This window comes from Chondrus crispus, genomic scaffold (genome assembly GCF_000350225.1).
Source record: "Chondrus crispus Stackhouse genomic scaffold, scaffold_48, whole genome shotgun sequence".
In the NCBI taxonomy this organism is placed as follows: domain Eukaryota; phylum Rhodophyta; class Florideophyceae; order Gigartinales; family Gigartinaceae; genus Chondrus; species Chondrus crispus.
This window is the reverse complement of record NW_005178479.1, coordinates 377,332-400,036: the sequence shown is the minus strand read 5'-3', so window position 1 is coordinate 400,036 and position 22,705 is coordinate 377,332. Positions and strand designations below refer to the sequence as shown.

Genomic DNA, 22,705 nt, shown 5'->3' with positions numbered 1-22,705 from the left:
CGGGGTTAGAAGCCGTTTTTCAGATGGAAGCCCCGACCTTGAACGGCTGATGTCCAGGGTTTGGCCAGCCCTTTTTGGCTGTGGGAGACAGTACCGTAGTTTCGGCACCGTATGTCGTCGCTCGCTAGAGATGAGCCGGCCCCGCCGAATGCAGATGGCGACTCGGTTTTCCTATTTAAAGCATTGATCGACATGGTATACGCTTGTAGAAGTCCTTTTCGCTCTCCGCCAGAATCCTCTTTCAACCCCACCGCTACTTCCGAAAGCAGCTCCCCAATATGGACGTCGAGCGCGCGGCAGCCGAAATGCCTGACGATATCGTGGGACCAGGCCCTCAGGAAGACCCCGATGCCCTTCGCAAAGACACCCGTCTCTCCGCCACATCCATCCCCCAAATGGCTGTAGAAAGCGCCGCCCTTCTTACTTTATTCTCTCTTCTCATCTTCATCGAGGGCGGCATCCGTCTCACATTAATTGACGTGAAAGATCTTGGCCGACCAGAGGGCGTCAAATTGTTCCCACCTGTCGCCTCCTTCATTGCCTCCATTTGCGAGCTCGTCTTCGGTTTCATCGGGCTCATGCTTGGACTGATTTCACTGATTGAGTCACCCGTCTGCGCCAAAAAGATCAAAGCATGCGTCCTTGGCACTGTGCTCCTTAACCTGTTCGTATTCGCCGTGTACAATCTCGCAGACCCCATCTATCGCATCAGGAACCTCATATCATTTGGTGGACGCCCTGTCTCGGATGTCTCGCTCTTCCGCGGCGCAGAGAGCATGGCTCTGCTTACGAGAATTTGTTTCACAATTGCTTTGTTCGCTGGGCAAGTGATTTTTATGCTGAGACTGGCGAGTTCGTCTTCCACGAAAGGGAAGTGGTCCTCTGGTGTTATGCAGGCCCATGCAATCTTTTGGAATGCCAACGTAGCGCTTGCAGGGCTGTGGACGCTCGTGCTTGGAGGGGGTGTCCTTTCTCATACGGAGTTGTTCCGAAAAATTGAGGATGTTAATGGAACAATATTCTTCTTCTTGCCCCATGCCGGCACGGAGCCTGGATTTACAATTGCCACCGGAATTGTGATGATTCTTTGGGGGGTGTTGGGCGTTGCGCTTGCCCTGCTGCGTCGGCAGAAAGTGCATTGGTTCTTGTTAGGTTCGCTGCCTGTGGCATTGTTGGTTTATCTCAACTTTACGCTCGTTCAACTTGGGCAGTTGCGCTTTATAGTGAGTGATGCAAGTCTTGTCGCAACTAATACGGCATACGTGTTTGCTTTGTTCTTCTTGAGTTGCTTTTTCCTGCGTCGATGCCGACACCAGAAGCACACAAGTTGAACAATGATAGGGATTTTCTCAGCCTGAGCGTGCCTGCATTCATCTCATGTTTCCGAAGCGGTGAGTGGGAGCCGAGTTCAGCAACAGATACAACCGAAGAATTAAGGCTGAAGAAAGTCACCTTTTCTAAATCTTTCTGCTAAGTCACCTCATCCTTGTGCTGTCTCTGAGAGACATTCTGTTCGGTCTGCAAGAACGTATAAACCACAATCTTTCTCCTGCGTCACCAACTTCACTTGGCACAACTTACACCCTCCACTATTAAAACCCTCTACTCGCTCTCGTATAATTGGTGGGTTATCTTCGAAAATGAACCCTCCAACTTTGTCAGTCCCACTGTAAAGCGTTACCTAGAGCTTGCACATTTGTCAGATTGTGACGCTGAACTGACCCTTTCCGTCATTCATGCTCCACCGCCGGGACTTGGGCACCGCTCAGGCTTTTAGACAGACTTTTCTTCCCCCTGAACCTCAGAGCTTTACAGTTATTGGTATTAAAAACCCACATTCTCGCCTTGCGGCAGCAATCGCACTAAGCGTGCCGCATTTGCCTTCCCCATGGATGGCCTCCTTGCACAAATCGTAGCCTCCTTGCACAAATCGTAGCCTCCTGCTTGAGGTCTTCTTCTAAAGGCACGATTGATTTTGCTCGCGTCGCTCCAAACGAAGTGACAAGCAGGTTCGCACCGACTGCAGTTTTCGAGTTACTCCCCTCCTCATCTTCTTCTTTCGCAGAGTCCTCTTTTTCAGCGTCGTAACTGGCTTTGCTCGACAAGCCTAGCTCCAGTACTACCCCTAGTAAACCTAATGCATGCTCATCGGAGGTACTGCGGAGGCTCTACGGACCACACGTATGCAGAACGGAGTGTCTCCGGATGGCCACTGGAGTCAGTTTGGCAAAGTTTTCAAAATCGTGACAATAAGCGTACAGTATCCGGAGGGTTTCCGGAGAGCATTTGATACAGTAGTTCAGCTCATTTTATATACGGCTCTGGCGAGTCCTGGAATGTACGATACTCCAATAAACGACCACAATCATCCTGAGCCCACTTGTGGAGGCTGACGTGATCGCGACTTGGCTTTTTTGCCCGTTTCCAAGGGACGAGGATTTTCCGAAGTGAGATCAGGTCCTCCAGTAGCCCGTGCTCAGACTTTTTGTTCTGCTCTACTGCTGCAGCCCATACTGAAGGCGTTGCGTTGTTGGCTTGCAGCTTAACGTCGAATGCTGTATCCGTCTTGACCACTGCAACCGCAATTCCGGACGCCATACTAGAAGTGGCACCTGGGGCAACAGACGTCTCGAGGCGGACCCTGTGGTACATTGCTCGCGAGATTCGCGATGCAGCATACTCCCAAGATCGCTTTCGCGTGAAAATGAGCGAGGAAGACTATTCGATTCATTCTCTCAACGAGAAAGTCCTTCGCCGGCAGAGGCTGCAACAGCTTTGAAAACTACGCGCGCGGTCTCGCTCCCCTTCCCTGCTCCGCGAGCAGCCGCGCCACGTCGCCGTCCCTGACCAGCTTTCGGATGTGCGCCAGCTCCGCGACAGAGCCCGCCTTCTCCACGGCCGCGCGCACGCCTTCGCGCTGCTCCTGCGACAGCCCCCCCGCGCCCTTTTCCCCGCCGCTCTCGCGCGCGCCGCCGTTGGCCTTCTCCTTCGGCGCACCGCCGCCGCCGCTCGCTCGCAGGTGCCCAAAATCCAGCAGCTCCAGCTGCGGCAGCTGCTCGGCCGCGCGCGCGCGCAGCCCGGGCGCGCGCGACACCGCGTTACCGCGCACTCACAGCCGCCGGAGCCGCCGCAGCTCAACTAGGTTGAGGTCGGCCACCGTCGCGATCCGGTTCCCCGTCAGCACCAGCGTGCGCAGGTTTGGCAGCGACTGCGCGAGCCGGCCAGTGATCCGCGCGATCCGGTTCCCGCCCAGGTGCATCGTCGTTACACGGGGGAACGGCGGGAACGTGTCCTCCACCGTCGTGATCACGTTGTTGGATAGGTCCAGCGTGTCGAACCCGTCGCGCGCGCTCTCTAGGTTCTCGATCGCAGGGATCGACAGGTTCTGTAGCACCAGCGTCTGGTCCCCCACGCATATCAGCACCGCCGTAGACTGCTGCACCAGTTCGGAGGTTAGACGCATACCGACCGCGCGAGCGTGCACGTGCACCGAGCGGCGGACGGGAGAGGAGGAGGAGGTGAAGGGGAAAATGTGGCGCGACGAGGGCGGGGGTGTGCTACGAGAATGGCGTACGAAGGTGCGGGGTGTGGGGGCGGCTGACGGCGTTGAGACCAATTATTAGAGAGTTGTGGGTTTACGCAATCAGCTTTTCAGAAAAGGATTTCACAATTTTTTAGATTTCCAACAAGTGGGCTCCGTGCGCGCTTCGCGCGCCAAGCCAAGTCCCTTCCTCCTCCGCTCCTCGTTCTGCACACGCTGTCGTTCCCCGCCCCGCTGCTCCCCCTCCCTCTGCGCTAACTCTCCCGTCTTCTCTCCGGTCTTTGTCGCCCCTTGCCCCCTCGTCCTGCCACACGTTACTCGCCCCTGCGCGTCGCGCCCGGTCCGCGCCGCCGCCCTCAGCGCCGCCGCCCGCTTGTGTCGCCTTCCCGCCCGGCCGCGGTTCGGTCCCTGCAGCCCGCAAACATGGTCAGCGCCGCTGCCCTCCACGCCGCCGCTCGCTTCCGCCTAACACTGCTACTTGGCGGCGGCTCCCGGCACCCACCCGCCTGCGCGCGCCCTCCTGCACCGCCGGCTGCGACACCTGCCCGGCTCGCAGCGACCACTTTCCCCGTTCTTCGCACCTCCGTGATGCGTGCGGCCGGCGCCGCCGCCCTCCGCGCCACCGCTCTCACCACTACCTCGACCGCCCCTTCCTAAGCGCACCCGTCCACCACGTCCCCGCGCCGCAGGCACACCCCGCCCACCAGCCCGCAGAACGTCTCTGCCACGCCGGCGTCCGTCCGCCCCGCCACTGCCACCCACCACGCACGTCGCCCGCCACATCTCGCCGCGCACGGCGCTCTTCGCCGCGTGCTGCCCGCTCATGTTGCGCAGAAGCTCCACGCAGCTCGCCACCACGCGCTCTTCGCCCGCCTGCCGGTCCAGCAGAGTCTCCGCCGCCGCTTGGAACCGCTTTGCGTGGAGCTGCATGCACACTGCGTCCGCGATCTTGCGCGCGCGCCCGTCCCACCCGCCGCACTCGCCCACCATGGCGTCAACGCCTGCCTCCGCTGCTACCCGGCACACCACGTCCGTCACCGTCTCTGAGCAACCCAGTTAGCGCCCGCTCGCCGTCGCGCCTCCCCTGCCCCCCCACATGCGCGCCCGGTTGAAGCCCGCTCGCCGTCCCGCCTCCCCCGCCCCCCGGCACGCGCGCCCGGTTGAAGACCCTTGTAGTACTCCACGCCGTCCAGCTCTGGCCCGGTCCGCTCCCGCGCCCTCTGCTCCCCCACGCGCACGCGCGAGTGTGGCGATCCATGCCGCCCCGCCTCGGCGCCCTCCACCTACCCTCCCCCACCGTCCCCATCGCTGCCCCAGCCCACATCTCCTCCACGTCATGGCCGAACACCCAAGCCAGTGTGCTGGAAAGATCATCTTGCAGCCCACCGTCCCTATCGCCGCCCGTCGCCGCCCCGGCCCGCGCTTCCTCGTCACCGCGCATCCACATCCACCCCCCAAAGTCGGAGCACCACGCGCTGCGCAACTCCGCCTTGAAGAATTCCGGCCCCTGCACGCACAGCCCCCCGCGCACCACCGCCCCGCTCACGTCGCCACGAGCCTCCGGTATTTCGGGCAGCCCCGTGTCTCACGCGTCCGCCCCCCTGTCGTACGCGTCCATCTACCACACCGCCGTCACGTGCTCGCAGTGCCCGCCCCAGTTCCGCCCACAATGTAGATCCGCGTGGCGCGGTTTAAACGGATCCGGGCGAAAATTTGTAGTGTACTGTAGCGCGGCCGCGCTCGGCAGTCCGCACAGTTATTTTAATTTTAAAATTTAACTTGTCGCCACTTGTCAGCCTGTACTGTAGTGGGACCCCGCCCCGCAGTCCGCACAGTAATTTTAATTTAAAATGTTACACTTGTCGCCACTTGTCACCGCCACGTGTCCCCGTGGCGGCCTGGCCTGCGGCCAGGCCCCGCCCGTGGCCGCCACTTGTCACGGTAGCGCCAATGGCAACGCGGGAGCGCAAGGACATACAGACACACACACAGACAACGATTTTAGTAGTTGTAGATTCCAGAAAAGTGCTTTCCTGAAAAGCAAATTTTATGTAAGAGCAACCCCACCGCGCACATCTATTTGATCAATAGAATTTCCGCTCACAATTTTCAACCCCACCGCGCAATTCTATCGCTTTCCGAAATCGAATAGAACAATTTTGGGATCTATCCGAGCGCCGATAGATTCTAAAAACGTTCTATCCGGTGAATAGATTCCGTGATAGAATGCCACGTGCCAGGCGTGTCAGCCGAATTCTGGCCAATTGTGCATCCTTCTCGCCCGAGAACCTCCTCTGCTTCGTCGCTGCAGCATGCATTCCGGTGGCGCGTGACCTGTGCATGCTCGCGACGATGCTTTCATCATCGCCATCGCTGTCGTCCATATACTGTACTGAAGGACGCTTCCGAGGACTGTTCTCCGGTCCATTGGCGATGATAACTCGTGAGAGCGCGTAGTTGGACAATACCCGAGGGAGGGCGCGCGACGAAGAGGGAAAGAGGGCACAGGCTGCGGAAGAGAGACATGCAGCCGCGCGGGATTCACGGCGGGGGGTGAGCGTCTCGATGAACGATCGCCTCTGCGCAGACGATGTGTGACGTCTCGCCGTTGTCTGCGCGGGCATATAGCGATAGATTTGCAACATATGCGTTGGGGTTGACGCGAATAGATTCCATACGAATAGATTGACGAATAGGCACAAAATTCAATTCGGGCAACCGGCGAATGGTCAGCGTACACGTTGTATTTCTATCCGGCAATAGAATAGACGCGGTGGGGATGCTCTAAAAGATGTGCATTACGCAAAACGACTATCCGTTACAGTTGTGAGTACTAGCAAAAAAGGCTCGAAAATCGTAATGACAAGTAGAGTAGGTACTGCACAAAAACATGAGTCTAGGACGTCAGAGAGACCACTCCTACGCGCGGACGGCAATCAGGAAGCAGACATGGGAAGTTGCTGCCTATGTGTTAATGCGGAGGCGTCAGGCTAGCCGTAACAACAGCGTTTCACTTTCAAATGTCCTATTAAAAGCATTGGAAGAGTATCAGAGTCATTCAGTAGAGGGTCAACGATTCATTTTACGAGCTAACCGTATCTCTTTGTCAAATTTCTCTTTCAACCTCAACTCCTTAACCGAACTGGATTGTCTGCGTCTATTTAGATTTAGAAAAGAACATCTAATTCAAATGGTTGAAGCAATAGCGTGGTCTCTTTTTAAAGGTACTACTACACGCAACAGGTACTCGTGCAATCCGATGTTGGTGACGTGTATAATCTTGGGACGAATGAGCACTCCCGCTCGCTGGAGTGACATGGAAATTATGTTCGGTAGGCATGCTCCACAGCTATCGGAGATATTTTGGGAAGGTCTGGAAAGGTTCTTGAGTACAAGAAAAGAGCTACTTACAGGGCCAATACCAGAGTCTTTCATACATCGAAATGCATGCAGATTTTCAGCAGCCATACATAGAAAAAGTGATGCGTTGGACAACTGCATCGGTTTCATAAACGGCACTGTCATTGCCGTTGCGCGTACCGGTGATGCAGAGGCACAAAACGTGTCATATAATGGTCACAAGAGGAAACACGCGTTGAAGTACCAGGCTGTAACGACCCCTGACGGGCTGATACTGAATGCATATGGTCCAACAGAGGGACGCAGGCATGATTGGACGCTTTATGTAAGGAGTGGAATTGACGAGATGTTGGATGAGATGTTGTTTGTCAATGGTATACAGTACTGCCTGTATGGAGATTCTGGCTACAACATACGTTCATTCATGGAGGTACCGTTCCAGGGGTCCAATCTGACAAACTATGAGAAGGCCCTGAACATGGCAATGTCAAAAGTGCGAGTGACCGTTGAGTGGATTTTCAAGGAAGTGAAGCTTTATTGGACTACCGTAGACTTCAAGCGCAAGATGCGTATAGCGGAATCACCGGTAGGAGAAATTTATTTGGCATCTATGCTTCTAACCAACATGAGGAACTGTGTTTACCCGAACACAATTTCGCAGTACTTCGACTGTGCGCCGCTTCCTCTCAGCCAATACCTCCACAAGATCGACTCCCTCCCTGCCGGGGGCCCGTAGGGAGAACGGACCAAGTCCGCGCCCGACAGGGCGAGCTGCGGACTTCGTCCAGAAGCCCAAGGGCCCCCGGCAGGGCCTCCAGCGACATTTGAAGCTCAAAAAGGCCTGAGAATGGCCGACAGACTCCCGTAATCAGTAAAAGAACCTTTATTCGGCTACTGCAAACCTACTTCTTTCCGGCGAATGCCTCAATCATGAGGCAGAATTTTTCTATCTCGAGTTTGTCGTGCGCCTCGCGGTCCTCGCGCCTCTGCTCGCGCTCTTCTGCGCGCTCCATCCGCTCCATTTGCATGCGCTCGCGATCTAGCGCAAGGCGTTCACGCTCAACGTCAATGCGAGCCATGTCAGCCTCCTTCAGAGACTGGCCAAGGCTGACGAGACCCACACCTCCATGTAAATCGATCTTTCTGCGTTTTCCTCTCCCCTTTCCCGTCACACAAAGAACCTCCTCACCATCCGCATTTTCATCTCCACTTCCGGTTGTACTCCTCCTTGCCAAGGCCTTAGCAACCAAGGCCCGCCCAATCTGCTGCTTGCGCTCTTCCTTTTCCTCCTTCGCCACTTTGGTGCACTCCTTCGCCTTCTTGATGTCCTTCTGCGCTTCAAGCATCCCACCTAGAATCTCATCCAGCTCACCCACCTCACCGCCAATCCCTGACATGCGGCGCTCGGAGTTGTCCTTGCGCTCAAACGCATCCATAAGCTTCTTGAACCGGTCTTGCAGGCACTTGCACGTGACCTTAGCTGATAGGTTAGGGTTGAGATTCGCTCGCTCGGCGGCCTGTGCAAAGCTACTCTGAACCTCACCATACTTTGCGACGTGTGCATTGATAGCACTCACCTCCCTGACGATTATAAGATCATCTTCAGGGGTGAAAGTGGGGCGACGTCCAGGTTTGGCCTTCCTGTTGCTTCCCGTCGCACTGTCATCACTGGAATTGCCAACAGGGGGAGTGGATGGAGAGCGCGGAGAGGGGGTACACAAGGGAGAAGGAGACGCTTTCTTGGAGGAAGGGGAAGGGGAATTGACTTGCGCCATGGTGCGGAGAGAGAGGACGTTTTGGTTTGGGTAGGGGATGTGGTGCAGTGTTTGTCCCGTTCGGTGTCCGGGTTGACACTTTATGCCTCGAAACCTCGACTCCCGCCATTTCATCTCCACGTGTATACGTTGTGCTTGTTCTGAGTTACAGAAACGATTTCACTATTTGGTCACATGTGAGCAATAATAATCACATGCCAGGACAGAATTTCCGCAACGTGGCACAGCTGTGTAATTCTATTTCTGAAAAGCGCAATTTCAATTCGCGCAAACTGGGTGCGTAAACTCTCTAGTTTATGCAGATGATTTTTTTGTGCTTCCCGAAACAAATTTCGGTACACGTATGTCACGTTTGCGATTGCAACGAAAAAACGAAAATATTCGGGAAATGCGTTTTCGTAACGTGCATGAAGCGCAAATCGTCTCCTGCCCTCATCTTCATCACCTCCCGTTTCCTTGTCTCCTTCCCCGCCCGCTATTGGCTTTCCCTTCTCTCTACCACCGCTCTTTCATGGCATCCATCCTCGCCTCGGAGTCTCCCATGATATCGAAAGACCCCTTCCCGTCCCTTTTGCGCCTCACCATCCCCTCTACGAACAATTCAAACGCGTCTACAATTTCTACTTCCTTGTCATTGCTGTTATCTCCTTCATTCCTAACATCTCCCCAAGCACAGCGGCAGGGTCGCCATGGACATAGTCCGCGGAATTATGCTGATGACAGTATCCGTGGTCTACTGTCTTTTGGCGATGGGTTATTTTATTTGTTAAAAAATTACCGCGCCGCTGGTGCTATGGCAAACAAGGATCGAGACAGAATGCTAATTCTATGAATATTTTTCTGACGAGTGGGGAGGTGCGCCTCATGCACCGTGGCAGGACCCAGTGGAGGCCTCAATTGGACCCCAGCCTATGAGGGCCATTTGCAGGGGTTTCCGGACACCAAGAAGACTATTTAGACAAGTTGTCCCGCTGCCCCGATGCCTTTTTGCCTCCCGTTAGAGTTCCTTGTTTACTTTTTAGCGCAACATACCACGCAATGGAGAGCATTCTAACCGCAGAAGCGCCGGGGACTCTCCTCGTGAAGCTTTATGTTGCGAGCTGGTGTGAGGTACTAAAGCCTTGGTGCGCCAGTACTGTACCGGGGGAATTAGTTCTGCTGATCTCTCGTCTCAGAGATGCGGAGGAGGGCTTTGGACCTCTGCCGACCGGGTGGACATCTGATCAAGTACCCCCCTATTTCGCGTCTTGTGAAGTGGTTACGTCATGCTTACCGCAAGGGAAGTACCGATGTATCTCCGTGGAACGAGCGAATTTCCAGCGTTTAGGAAAGTCGCGAGACTGACCTCGAAGGGGCAGAGTCCGTCGGTCTGTTAATGTCTTGGGAGGACGACATTCACGGTGCTAAGGAAGTGGAGTTAGGAAACTTGTGCCAAGCTTTGGACTCCGCTAACGTCAAGATTGCAGGAGTGGATAGCTTCTGGTCTGAAGCTGCTGATGAGTCTGAGTTGCAAGACGGGCTGCTTAAGCTTTGGCGGGTTGGGTACGGGCCCCGGACGTTCGCAGGATTCAGGGAACTTTATGCTCTTTTCTCTCTTCCAGAAAGGCTCATTGCTTTCAAGAAGGAGTTTGTTGCGTCAGCATGTCGTCGTCTAAGCATGGAGGAATGTCTGGGTATGTGCCGTATTTTGGGTGTTCCCGAGGCCCGGTTTGCTGGTGCTCCCCTGGGTGTGGTACGGCAATTACTATCGGAGCTACACTCGACCATTCCCACTGCCGAACGAGGGCCTACGTTTGACGTTCCATCGCAATCTGCCGTTCAAAACGTTGGCAATGTGGTTGTGGGACGTACAGAGAGACGGACGGACACTGGCGGCGGGGAGCGTCTCGAGCGCGAGGCAGGTCACTTGTCGCAGCACGGAGTGCGTGGTCCTCCCGGGGCTGCTCGAGATGACTCACGGGCCTCCCGATTGCGCCTGGCAGAACATGCGGCTGGTATTGATTCCGAGGTGGAAGTAGATCCCGAGTGCGGTGAAGATGGGGGTGGGATTGTGGGTGACACCCTGGCACAGCCTCTCATTCGCCCATCTGGCCTGTCGGCAGATGAGACCAAGGAATATGACACGCTTGTTGCGCGCCTCTCTCGTACGTGGCAGACACACCTCAGCACAGGGCTTGAATTTACACGCACTGTATCCCAATACCGCCTGAAAATTAAGACCAAAGAGGAGCTCATTGATTATCTCGAGGTTTTTAATCAGGAGCGGCTGGTCATTCGCCAGCTCCTCATGGGAAAACACAGGGATCCTGACTCGCCTGAGGTCATTGCTGAGTGTAAGGCGGCTTATGATATGCATTACAGTCACAAGGACCGCCTCGTCACTTCCGCCTTCGCGCCTCACGAGGGAGTTACTGGTCCACAAATATTGCACTGGACCCGTAACGGTGGGGACTTACAGGATCGGGTCAATCGGGCCCTGGCTAAGCTGTCTGATGAATCTGGTGATCGTCCTCTCAAGAGCGAGATCACCAGCATGGGACAGCATCTTATTATTGCCATAGACTCACTTCATCCCGCCCTCGCCATGAGGAGTGATGCACTTGAGAGCCTTGTCCGGCGCCTCACCGTCCTCTTCAGTGTAGCCGAAGACTACAAACGCGACAAGAGGCCGCAAGCGTGGGAAGGGACGGAGTTGTTTCTGGGGACGTTTGGTGGAAGTAGCGCTGCAGCGTACAAGTTGCTCTGCAAGTCAAAATCCGACGCGAGAAAGTCGGACACCAAGTAGCGCAAGCGAGCTTTCCTTGCTTGCTCCCGTGCTGTTGCTCATTTCCGTGTCCCTGCTCCTTTCTTTCTCCTTTTCTTTTCTGCTTTATTTTTCTATTTTTCTTTCTATTTGTTTGTTCTATCTATCCTATCATATCCCCTCTCCCGCCTCCCCTCGGAGCTGGAGCTCACTTGTTTGTCTCTTGGCGCTCGCTGAACTATACTATACCTGGGAACAGCTACCTGCTCTACGTCACTACATTTTGTGCGTAATTTTCATTACAACAGGGTATTTCAATCTCGGGTTTCAGCCTCCCTCTTCATCGATCGTGTCAAGGTGAACAACAAATTGTGGCAAAAAGACTTTAAAAAAAACGCCATCACACTACAACCGTGCCATCGACATGTCCTTGGAATCGACTCGTCCGCAAGCACCCGAAGTGTTGGACCAACTGTTGTGTTCCGTCGAATGGCTACGGAGCGGCACTATGCATCGCTCCGCGAAGGACTTCACCGTCCCCGCTCTTGCGAAGCAAGTACTGTCTCAGGCCGTTACTGATTTCGTGGGCCTTCGGGACGCACTTGCCGCAGCTGACGAGCCTCCTCACCTCCCCGATTACGTTGCTCGCAGAGGTGCGCGTGCCGAGAAGCTTACTTCAGCGCGTGCCGCGCTGCCAGCTCTCGGGGAGGCTGCCACTGCAGATATCATGCAACTTCTGCCCATGGATGAACGGTCCTTACTATTGGACGGGAACTGTCTTGCTGCGTGTGCGCCGTCATCGGACGCGCTCAAGGGTCTGCCCGTTTTCTGCAACGTTAAGGACGGGGACTACGTCCCTCTCCTTCGCCGTATGTACGCGGCAGGAATGATTCATATGTTGGCGTCGGGATCTGGGGTACAAGAGAACGGTATCTTTGGGATTGCCAAGACGCAAGAATCGAATGGACCTCAACGGGTTATATGGGACGGTCGCCGTTCGAATTTGTATTTCAATCAAGAGCTGGCGTCGGTTGTTCTCCCGTCGCCAGACATGCTCGGGGAAGTTCATCTTGATTCGTCTCAGTCCCTTTTTACGTCCACTTCCGATGTCAGTCAGATGTACAACTGTCTAAGAGCCCCCCGCTGGTTATGGCGCTACTTCGGCTTACCTCGCATCTGGGGACCGACCTATGACTCTACTTTGGAAGCCGACTTTTACTATCCCGCACTCAAAGTCATTCCTATGGGTTGGTCCCTTGCCGTACGTTTTGCCCAAGCCGTACACTTGGAAATCCTCCGACGCGCTGGCGTTCAGGACGAGGAGTTGCTTCTCCGAGGTAGTTACCTGTCCTCACCGCTACAAAGTTCCGTCACCACTCTTCTGCCGTACATTGACGATTTAGCCGTCCTTGGCACCTCCGAGAACGCTGTCAACACCCGTCATCAGTCTATCAAGAAGCTTCTCGTTGCAAGTGGGCTGCCCGTTCACCCTGGAAAATACCAGCCCGCCAGCTCTCTGCGTTCGCATACTGTCTGCCTTGGGCTTGCTGTGCACCGTACCGGACTTGTCACACCGCAGTCGGACCATATGAACGCTCTTTTACAGTCTACCGACGCCTTAATACGCAGCCGGCATGCCACCCCTCGGGAAATGCAACGCTTCCTAGGGCGCTGGGTATAGCCGCTGCTACTCCGTCGCCCTTTTCTGAGCGTGCTGTCAGAACTGTACTGTCTCGCATCCCTTAAACGCCCGCACGTCCCGCGACTGCTGAACGTCCCTCAACTCACAGAACTCCAGGCGCTGATCGGTCTTGCTCCCGTCGTGTTCCGTGACCTTACGCGCTCCGGGTCTACTAGAATCTACGCGACAGATGCTTCGCCGTGGGGTGCCGGGGTTGTGTACCTGGATGAAGGTGGATGTGGTCAAGATTTGGTTGCCCTGTTCCGAGACGCCCGCGTCCTCACGGGATGGTACGCGTTCCCCGATATGCTGCCGGATGTTAGTGAGCCGTTGACTTACAATGTCCCAGCTACAGGTAGGGAGCAGTTACCTTTGGGAGCCTCCGACATCTCCGACAAAGACGCCATAGCTTCCGCACTCGCCGAAATCGATATTACCATTACGAACTCGCCGAACGACTCGACCTCACCTCCGAAAACGTCCGCGCTGAATAGGATAATACAGATTATGATACAGCTTCTGAACGGCTCTCCGCAGCTTGGGCCGCGGGCCTTCCCGTTATGATAAAGTGGTCCTCTTTACAGTGGAAGACTGCAATTATCCATCGATGGAGGGCCGCTGCGCACACCTATCATATCAATGTCCTGGAAATTGAAGCTTTAATACTTGCTGTCGGTCACATGGATATATCATCTGTCACTCGGAGATCGCGCGTCCTGGTATATTTAGATAGTCTCGTTGTCCTTGGTGCTCTCGCCAAAGGGCGAAGCCCCTCCCGCCGCCTTAACCGCCCGTGCCGCAAGCTTGCTGCTTACTCTTCACTCGCCGACGTTGAGCTGCTTTTACACTGGGTCCCCACTGACTACCAACTCGCCGATGCCGCGTCCCGTCGTTACGCTCCGCGCAACGCCTCTCGCCGAGCAAATCGAGATCGCCCTTGACGCATGCTCTGTTCTACAGAGCTATGCGGTCGCTCCTAAAACGTTCCAGGTTTATCGTGCTGGTGTGCTTCGCTTCGCCGCCTTCTGCCGCGAGAGGGCGTTGTGCACGTCCTCGGCTTACGATGTAGATGATGCACAACACTTTTCAGTGTGGACTTATCAGGACGACCCGTCCCGGGGTGCCAAGAATCGGATGGTCCATGCGGTATTCGGTTACGAATTGGTTGTGCCCGCCCACCGTAAGAAGCTTATCGGCTGTCGCTTGGCGCTTCGTGGCTGAGATCGTGTAGTCCCCCGGAAGTCCCCACCACCTCTTTCGTACGACATCCTTAATGGGATCGCATGTGAATGCGAAAAGCGTCGTCTCTCGGTTTACAATGTCGCGTTTCGTCTACAATTTACTTGCTACTTCCGTGCAAACGAGCTACTCAATCTCACCGTCCAAGATATTGCGCTTCCTGGCGATGCTCGGCTCACGCACTGGGATCTCCCTACACTGGCAGGATTACGACTCGTTGAGACTAAGACCGTTCCGAATCAGTTCGTCCGGATTTCCGATCCGTACATGCTCCAAATTCTCCCAAGTTACGTCGCCGCTCGCCGTTCAGAAGTCGGTATCGAAGGTCAAATTTTCCCTCTACGGTATGAGACCCTCCAGAAAACGTTTCATCGTGCGTTGCAGTGGTTACGGTTGGATGCCCAAGGCTTCACCCTCCATAGCCTCAGGCATGGTGGAGCAACACACGATTCTCTGCATGGGAGGCCTATAGACGATATCATCCGCCGGGGGCGGTGGTCGGACCCGAAGAATCCCAAGACTTATCTCCAGACTGGAAGAGCCCTCCTCCTCAGCGTCACTATCCCCCCTCTACCGCCCGCCGTCTTTTACTTTTCGAAGTTGCTGTCCGTCGTATGTTGCAGGAAGGGGGGATCGCGGCAGGGTCGCCATGGACATAGTCCGCGGAATTATGCTGATGACAGTATCCGTGGTCTACTGCCTTTTGGCGATGGGTTATTTTATTTGTTAAAATATTACCGCGCCGCTGGTGCTATGGCAAACAAGGATCTCTACCAGGAGGCAAAAAGGCATCGGGGCAGCGGGACAACTTGTCTAAATAGTCTTCTTGGTGTCCCGAAACCCCTGCAAATGGCCCTCATAGGCTGGGGTCCAATTGAGGCCTCCACTGGGTCCTGCCACGGAGCATGAGGCGCACCTCCCTGCTCATCAGAAAAATATTCATAGAATTAGCATCCTGCCCTCATCTTCATCACCTCCTGTTTCCTTGTCTCCATCCCCACCCGCTATTGGCTTTCCCTTCTCTTTACCACCGCTCTTTCATGGCATCCATCCTCGCCTCGGAGTCTCCCATGATATCGAAAGACCCCTTCCCGTCCCTTTTGCGCCTCACCATCCCCTCTACGAACAATTCAAACGCGTCTCCAATTTCTACTTCCTTGTCATTGCCGTTATCTCCTTCATTCCTAACATCTCCCCAAGCACCCATTTGCAAGCGTCCTCCCCCTTTTCGTCGTTGTCGGCTTCGGTTTTGCGAGAGACATCTTCGAGGACATCAAGTGCGCAAACGATGGTCGTCGCCAAAACAGCGAGGAAAGGCTTATCATGGCCCGCGTCGCGGAAAGTATCCAGACGAAGAAGCAGCTCTCCTTGGTCACATCAAAGACTGCCCATACGCTGCAGGCCGCCCATCTGGAGCCTGACTTGCATCGCACTGTCGCTTCAAGAGACGTTGCCGTTGGTGACATCGTTCTCGTGCGCAAAGGAGAGGTTTTTCCGTGCGAACTCGTCCTCTTGCATTCCGCTTTAGAAGGCGTTATTGCCTATGTGTCTACAGCAAACTTGGATGGTGAGTCCAATCTAAAGCGCGTCATCGTCGCCTCAGCTACCGCTGAAATCGAACATCCTTCTCAGCTTCCTGCCGTCAAGGGCAAGATCAGAGCTCAAAGGCCTTCCACTGCTCTGCACGAGTTTGAAGCCTCCATTGAACTCAGCGGCGAGGGCCCCGTCCCGCTCGGCCCGTCGTCGCTGCTGCTCAGAGGAAGCATCTCGAGAAACTCAGAATGCATTTATGGTATTGCTGTGTATACTGGATTTGGTACTAAAGTTGCACTAAACATGCGCAACCCCCCAAGCAAAATGGGTTCGGTTGAGCGCAAACTTAACTGGGTCGTCCTTATGTTGTTTATTGCCCTCGCTACCCTCGTCATCACAGGCGCAATTGTCGCTGGAGTCTTACAAAACAGGGATGGTGCCGGGCAGTGGTACATGGGGGAGAATTCTTTGAAATCTGGTGGCAAAGTCACTTCCCAAAGCCTGGGCACGTTTCTCATTTTGTTTTCTACCTTTATCCCGGTTTCGCTTTTCGTGACCTTAGAATTTATTCAGGTTCTCCAAGCACTATTCATGTCTGCTGATTTCCGCATGAGAACTGGACGGCAGAAGGTCTTGGCAAGAGCGACCAATCTGAATGAAATGCTCGGCGAGGTCGAACACGTCCTCAGCGACAAAACGGGCACGCTCACAGAGAACATAATGCATTACATCGCGTGCTCGGCTGGCGGACAGTTGTACAATATTCTCAAGAAGAAAAGAGCCATGCATCGCGCTGTCAAAGATGGTGTCGAGCCTGTGAAGCAACTTTTGCTAGTAATGGCTCTCTGTCACAGCGTCGTGCCAGAACCCAAGGATGAGACGCAGTCTGACAACTCCTCTGGAGACTCGGGCAGAAAGAAGAGTAAAAAACGCACTAATCCGGATCTGGGGGACAAGACGGCTGTGCTAGATGGAAACAGCTCAGAAGAGGCACTTCCAGAATATCAAGGTCAGAGTCCGGATGAGGTTGCATTAGTTACATCGGCGAGAGAATACGGGATCACTTTTATGGCGCGAACCCTTGACACACTCGTTATTGATCGCTTTGGAACGAAAGAAACTTACACGACTTTGGCGGAACTGGAGTTCAATTCAGACCGCAAGAGAATGAGCATGATTTTCAGGTGTCCTGACGGGAAAATTAAAATGTTCACCAAAGGTGCTGATACGATCATGCTGAAGTTGCTAAACAAAGACGCGAACATAGAATTGATTCAGAACCATATTGACGAGTTTGCGAAGGAAGGTCTACGAACACTTGTGTTTGCAATGAAAGAGTTGGAGGAGAAGGACTTCCAAACTTGGTTTGAACGGTTCCAAGAGGCGCAAAATTCTTTAGAGGACAGGGAAGGGAAGAATTCAAAGAATAGCGCTGAACTCGAGGAGGATTTGATGTATGTCGCCACGACTGCTGTAGAGGATAAATTGCAAGACAAAGTGCCCGAGACGATCAAGTTTCTGCGCGAAGCAGGGATTAAACTGTGGGTGTGGACTGGTGACAAGAGAGAAACGGCTCAAAACATTGGATATTCAGCGATTGCTTGAGAGGAACATGGAAGTGGTGCATATTGCAGGAAGCTCATCCGCGGAGGTGCAAAGACAACTTAATGACACTCTCGACCGTCATGTGTTGGATGCACAAACTCCACAGCGACGGACGAGCTTCAGCGCAATAGCTGAGTTGCCTCGTCGGCTGTCCATGCGTCAGAAGAAAAAGTGGAAGAAAAAGAGGTTGGTGTGATCATTGACGGGGCTTCTCTGCACTACGCGATTGAGGATCATTCAGATGTATTCATGGCGTTGTCCGATCATACGAAGGTTGTGATCTGCTGTCGTGTGACGCCGCTACAGAAGGCACTAGTGGTACGATTAGTGCCGGAAAAGAGAAAAGCGATGACTTTGGCTATTGGAGATGGTGGAAACGACGTGTCGATGATCCAAGAAGCGCCGCCATAGCTCCCCTCCCTCGTCTGGCAGTCCTACTCGATTTTTTGTATGTTCTCCGCTGTCAATCTCTTCATCTTGGCAGTCCTCCCCGCTGCCACTTTTCACTTTCTGACCCGCTTTGCCCCCCCATCCAGGTCTTCCTTGTTTTGCAATGTGTCCATTCTAATTCCTATTCCCACGCCTTCTCGCACAGGTTGCACCGAGTTTTCGCCTGAACATTCTATGCTTCCCACTCGGCTCACTTCTATCTTCTCTACCTTCTCGCACTTTTTGCCCACACTTTCGCCTTCTCCTCATCCACCAAGCCTCTGCTCCACTTTTCCTCCTCGGCCGCTGGCCTCACTCTGTGGGTTTCCTCATCTCTTTCCTTTCCGCCCAATGATGCCTCTTCCATCATAGCCTACACTTTGCTCACATTTCTCGCACTGACTTTTCTCGTCTATCCCATCCTTCTCGATCTCTTTCTAAGATATGAAACTGCTAATGTCCCTCACGTGCAGCCCACCATCCCGGTCATGACATGACTTGCCTCCTTACCGGCATTCTGGCTGTCTCATCTCCCAAACATAGACCAGTCCACACGTTCCATCATGTATGTCGACATAATCGTCTCTCTCCCTTTCCTCGCCCAAATCTTGCATTTGTTCTGGGCATTGCAACCTGCCTCTGCAAATGTGCTAAAATTTGCAGATCTAACGCTAACCGTCACCCAACTTTTGATCGCACTTCGGCCTCTGTTGTCCCGGTCTTGGAGAGAGCTCCAGGGGTGTTGTTTTGTTATGCGAAGATGGTTTTGTTTTTATGCTTTGTGTTTCATTTTAGCCTACTACTCGGGCCCATGTTGAAAAAGCGTCGATTGGATCGTTGTTTTGCTGGTTTCCGAATTCGATGTATAGCTGCAATGAGAACCTTACCAAAGATGGACCAGCAGAGTTGCTCGGAACGTTTGGTATTGGGTCGAACTTTGTAACTTATGTTGTTGATATTCTGCGATGGGTTGTACGATCCAGACGGAGGGGCGCTGTACAAGGCTCGTGCGTCGAATTATGCGATCAAGGCGTCACCAGCAGATGCAATGGACTGGATTTTTCATGTTGACGAGGAAATGCGATTCAATAAGGACATGGTTCGTGCAATTATGAAGCATTGCGTGCGGGAACTTTACCTTACCTGTGTGGCTCAGACACATTTGGTGGCCGCCAATTGGGCAAGGTCCTATTCTGTATGGAGGAGGGATGGCAAACTCGACAGTGGCAGGCGGCTGATACGTACATAATGCAAACTGGGTAACAACGCTTGCCGACTCGGGACGGGTATCGGACGGCTGTGGGCGGTATCGGATTCAGTACGAGTGTAGGGAAATGTGGAGAGGTGTGGGGAAGTGTGGGTAGGCAGGCATGGTTCGTTTGTTGTCGCATCAATTTCGTGGAGAAAAATGCGACGTTTGACCATGGGGTTGAAGGGAGCATCGCAGAGGACGCGTTATTCGGGATGACAGCGCAGTCGAGCAGGGTGCGGTCGCCATGGATCGACGCGTTATTGTTCGAGCAGAGACGGGTCCCGCTGAAGGAATCTATCAAGCAGCGGGTGCGGTGGCTCGTGGGCGGACTGTGCGTGGTGAGTAGCAAGCGGATCCCGTGGCGGTCGAGGGTCGTGATGGGAGTGTTGACAACGCTATGGACTTCAATGCCGTTGACTTACGCGACGATGCTGTTGGGGCTGCTCATGGGATCGGGTACCACGGAGATGTCGCAGATGAACTGGTACTACTACGTGACCCCACGTGCAGGAGGCCCCGCCTCGGCAAGAAGGGTGGGCTCTTCTCCACCGGCGACGTGAAGAGTAGAAGGGACCTCTACTTGTCCGCGTGCACCGCTTCCCTCCCCCCGCCGCGCAGGAGCTGGTCCCCGCCGTCCCCGACCGCTCTCTTCTGTGCTACCCCGCGCGCTCCCCCCGGCGACGCCTCCCCGCCCGTGCCGGAGACCCGACGCCAGCTTCGAGGCAGGAAAGCGCGCTTCGCGCCCTGGTGATCCTCAGGGCCACGTAGTGCAACTCAGCGTGCCGGCGTGCATTTTTCCAAGCGCATCCAAGGGCATCGTGCGCAAGTTTGTCATCCGGGATGATGACCCGAGATCGGAAACGCAACTTTGAGGATCAGCTCGCGGCTGCCAAGCGCGCTGCAGAGGAGACGCAGCAGCTGGTAGCGGTGGCACGACTGCCCGATGAGAGTCCGGAAGACTTGGCGGAGGCGTTGACAATCGCGCTGCGTGTGGCCGGCGGCGCAAGGATTGCGCGTAGATTCAGCGGTAGGGACAAACTCAGGAGCGTGGATGATTTTACGACGGCAAAGATCGGATGCATTGACCTTTTGAGCAGACCGGAAGAGGGTGCTGAAAATTGCCGGGCAGAGAGCTGTCGGGCGGAAACTGGGACACAAGGCTGGGGGTGATGGGGCATAGCAGAAGCACGATGCTGATTCTAAACGCAGATTGAGACCCGCGTATAGGCATGTTTTTGTATCCACACTTGAGAAGAGGCACGTGACTGGAGGCGTTTGTAGAAGAGAAATTGTGGTCACCCACTTGTGAATTATGTCATTTCGCGACTGCACATGAACACCTTGTTCACTTCGCTCACGTACCGGTACAGCCGAGGTGCGCTGACCCGCACGAGTCGCCCCTCGCGGCTTTCCCCTCTGCTCTGAGCTCCCGAAGGAAGTGTCTCATGCGCTCTGTGGCCTCGTCCTCCAACACGCCGCCGCGTACGTCTCGACACGTGTGAAACGGATGTTTCTTCTCATGCAAGGGTAGCCGCGTGCCGCACGCTCCAAGCCTCAAGTCTTTGGCGGTGTAAACGACGGCGTCGACTTTGGCGAGAGCGAGTGCGCTGAGACACATGGGACACGGCTCCAGAGCCGAGTACAGAGTAGTGTCGTGCAGCCGCCAGTTGCTAGCGGCGGCGGCAGCGCGGCGCACGCAGAGGATCTCGGCATGCGCAGTAGGTTCGTGCAGCGACTCGATGAGGTTGTGTGCCGCGGAAAGGACGGCCCCAAAACTGCACACCAGGACGGCGCCGACCGGGACTTCGCCCGGACTATAAGCGCGGAAAGCTTCCGCGAGCTCGTCGCTCATGGGCTCGAGATGCGCCACTGTCGTGAGGCGAGTGCGTGAGGACGGGCGCAGGCGATGCAGAGGGGACGACGTCAGGAAGGAGAGCATAACGATGGTTCGGGGGGATGAAGGGGTGCGAGTGAAGGTAGGGAGAAATGCCAATGTGGACGGCAGGTGGGCTGGATTAGGGTTTTGTAAGGGCCAGATGGATGAATCAGATCTGTACAATTTTGTACAGAAGCGGGACAGAAAATGACGGGATATGGTGCAAAGGTAGAGGATGATGTTTTACGGTTCTTCTTGCTCAGTTTCTGAATAGATGGAACGTTGTCCGGTTTCTAAATAGACGGAATGGCGTGTGTGCGTGAGCACGGGAGCAGAGTGCGTGGAGCGGGCGCCCACGCCGCCTCCTCGCCTCAAACGTGATCGGGTGTGCGACCGCAACGTGTGCTGAAGAGCGTACGATCTCTGGGCAGCTGGCAGCTGTAGACGCCTATAACCCATATAAGGCTCTATGGCTAGTGCAGAGGTCAGATTCGGGATCGAATACACATGAAAGCTGTCAACCCCCTGACGAAGATATTTGCGCTTTGCATTTTATAGATACACTCTCCAATACAGGAGAGTGCATTTGGATAGAAAGCTACATAGAACCGTTACTTAAGCTGACAAAGACGACTCGGAGTAAAGGGGGCATCATTCCCATTGAAACATCAACGCGCCCCAGGTTTACAGAAATTTCTGTTTGTCCTGCAGGCAAGCTCTGGGGAACCGTTTGTTTCGCTGTGTGTATGGTCACCAGGACGCGAGCCCGGGGCTACGATCAAGCTGACATGTCAAAAGCACACCACACACCAAGCAATGGTGAAAGTAATGTTTAGAGCAGATCTGCCGTGTTCGAACCGATCTCCCATTCGGTATTGCGTAGTTTTGACCTGAAGAAGGTCTCTGCTTTTTTGCGAGAGTACGCGCGCTACAAAAATGAGGTTGAAGAAAAATGCAAAGAGGTGCCGTCTATGACTGTTGCATCTTTCAAGGTATGTATCGAACGTTCCAGGTTGGAGAACGTGCACTTTCTTGACAAATTTGAAGATATCGCACCGGAAACAACTGTAAACAATCTTACTTCAGATCATATTGAGAAGTTTATCAGAAGTATCGTGAGTCATGAAATGATATACCGGTAGATCCGACTGTAATTGAGGAGGCCCTGAAAGGAATAAAGGTGCCAATGTCGATTTCAGACCCCCAAGCACGTATGATGGAGTTCGTAAATGACTTCTTCGAGAGACTCGAAAGTGTTGGCTACGGGGATTTCAAGGAAAAGAACCCACAGAAGACATTCAAGCTTATACAGTTGAATGTATATCCCACCAATTTAAAATTAGCAATGGTCCAACACCTTGAGTATCAAGAAGGACTGAAGAACAATTTACGAATGTACCTTAAGATACTGCTGAAGGAAGCTGTTGTCCAGAACAAGGTACGCGAGAGTAGCTTTGGAACTGGGAAAGATAAGAAGTACTCGGGGAAGGGAAATCAGGTGCATATGCAGTCCAAAAATAGGCAATCCTCCGCTATTCCCAAACACACGGGCGGACATGAAACGATGGGATGAAGCGCATTACCGAAGACACCCTCGTAGTTTTATTAGGTTTTAGGTTGCCGCGAAGACACCTCGTAGTTTTATTTGGTTTTCGGTTGTCGGCCTTGTCG

The 22,705-nt window shown here is 54.2% G+C and overlaps 3 protein-coding genes across 3 annotated transcripts; 2 read left to right on the top strand and 1 right to left on the bottom strand.

The window, feature by feature from the left end:
* The first annotated feature begins 278 nt into the window (after positions 1-278).
* CHC_T00006676001 (hypothetical protein) lies at positions 279-1,331 on the top strand. The gene has a single exon (XM_005709832.1). It carries the CDS (start codon positions 279-281, stop codon positions 1,329-1,331), a length of 1,053 nt encoding a protein of 350 aa, XP_005709889.1.
* Positions 1,332-3,109: 1,778 nt separating this feature from the next.
* CHC_T00010081001 (Probable U2 small nuclear ribonucleoprotein A') lies at positions 3,110-3,463 on the bottom strand. Its single transcript, XM_005709831.1, has one exon. The coding sequence runs from the start codon at positions 3,461-3,463 to the stop codon at positions 3,110-3,112; it is 354 nt and encodes a 117-aa protein (XP_005709888.1).
* An 11,781-nt stretch (positions 3,464-15,244) lies between these two features.
* On the top strand, positions 15,245-17,477 carry CHC_T00006675001 (hypothetical protein). Its single transcript, XM_005709830.1, has 4 exons — positions 15,245-15,575; positions 15,656-15,681; positions 15,756-16,688; positions 16,752-17,477. The coding sequence occupies exons 1-4, from the start codon at positions 15,245-15,247 to the stop codon at positions 17,475-17,477; spliced, it is 2,016 nt and encodes a 671-aa protein (XP_005709887.1).
* The last annotated feature ends 5,228 nt before the right edge of the window (positions 17,478-22,705 follow it).

What these genes read in the sequence shown, in the direction of transcription:
- CHC_T00006676001 (XM_005709832.1), top strand. Translation starts at nt 279, where the DNA reads ATGGACGTCGAGCGCGCGGCAGCCGAAATGCCTGACGATATCGTGGGA.
- CHC_T00010081001 (XM_005709831.1), bottom strand. Translation starts at nt 3,463, where the DNA reads ATGCGTCTAACCTCCGAACTGGTGCAGCAGTCTACGGCGGTGCTGATA.
- CHC_T00006675001 (XM_005709830.1), top strand. Translation starts at nt 15,245, where the DNA reads ATGAGGCGCACCTCCCTGCTCATCAGAAAAATATTCATAGAATTAGCA. An exon ending in TCCTCCCCCTTTTCGTCGTT is followed by an intron (nt 15,576 to 15,655) that starts GTCGGCTTCGGT and finishes CAGCGAGGAAAG; the next exon opens with GCTTATCATGGCCCGCGTCG. An exon ending in CATGGCCCGCGTCGCGGAAA is followed by an intron (nt 15,682 to 15,755) that starts GTATCCAGACGA and finishes GCCCATCTGGAG; the next exon opens with CCTGACTTGCATCGCACTGT.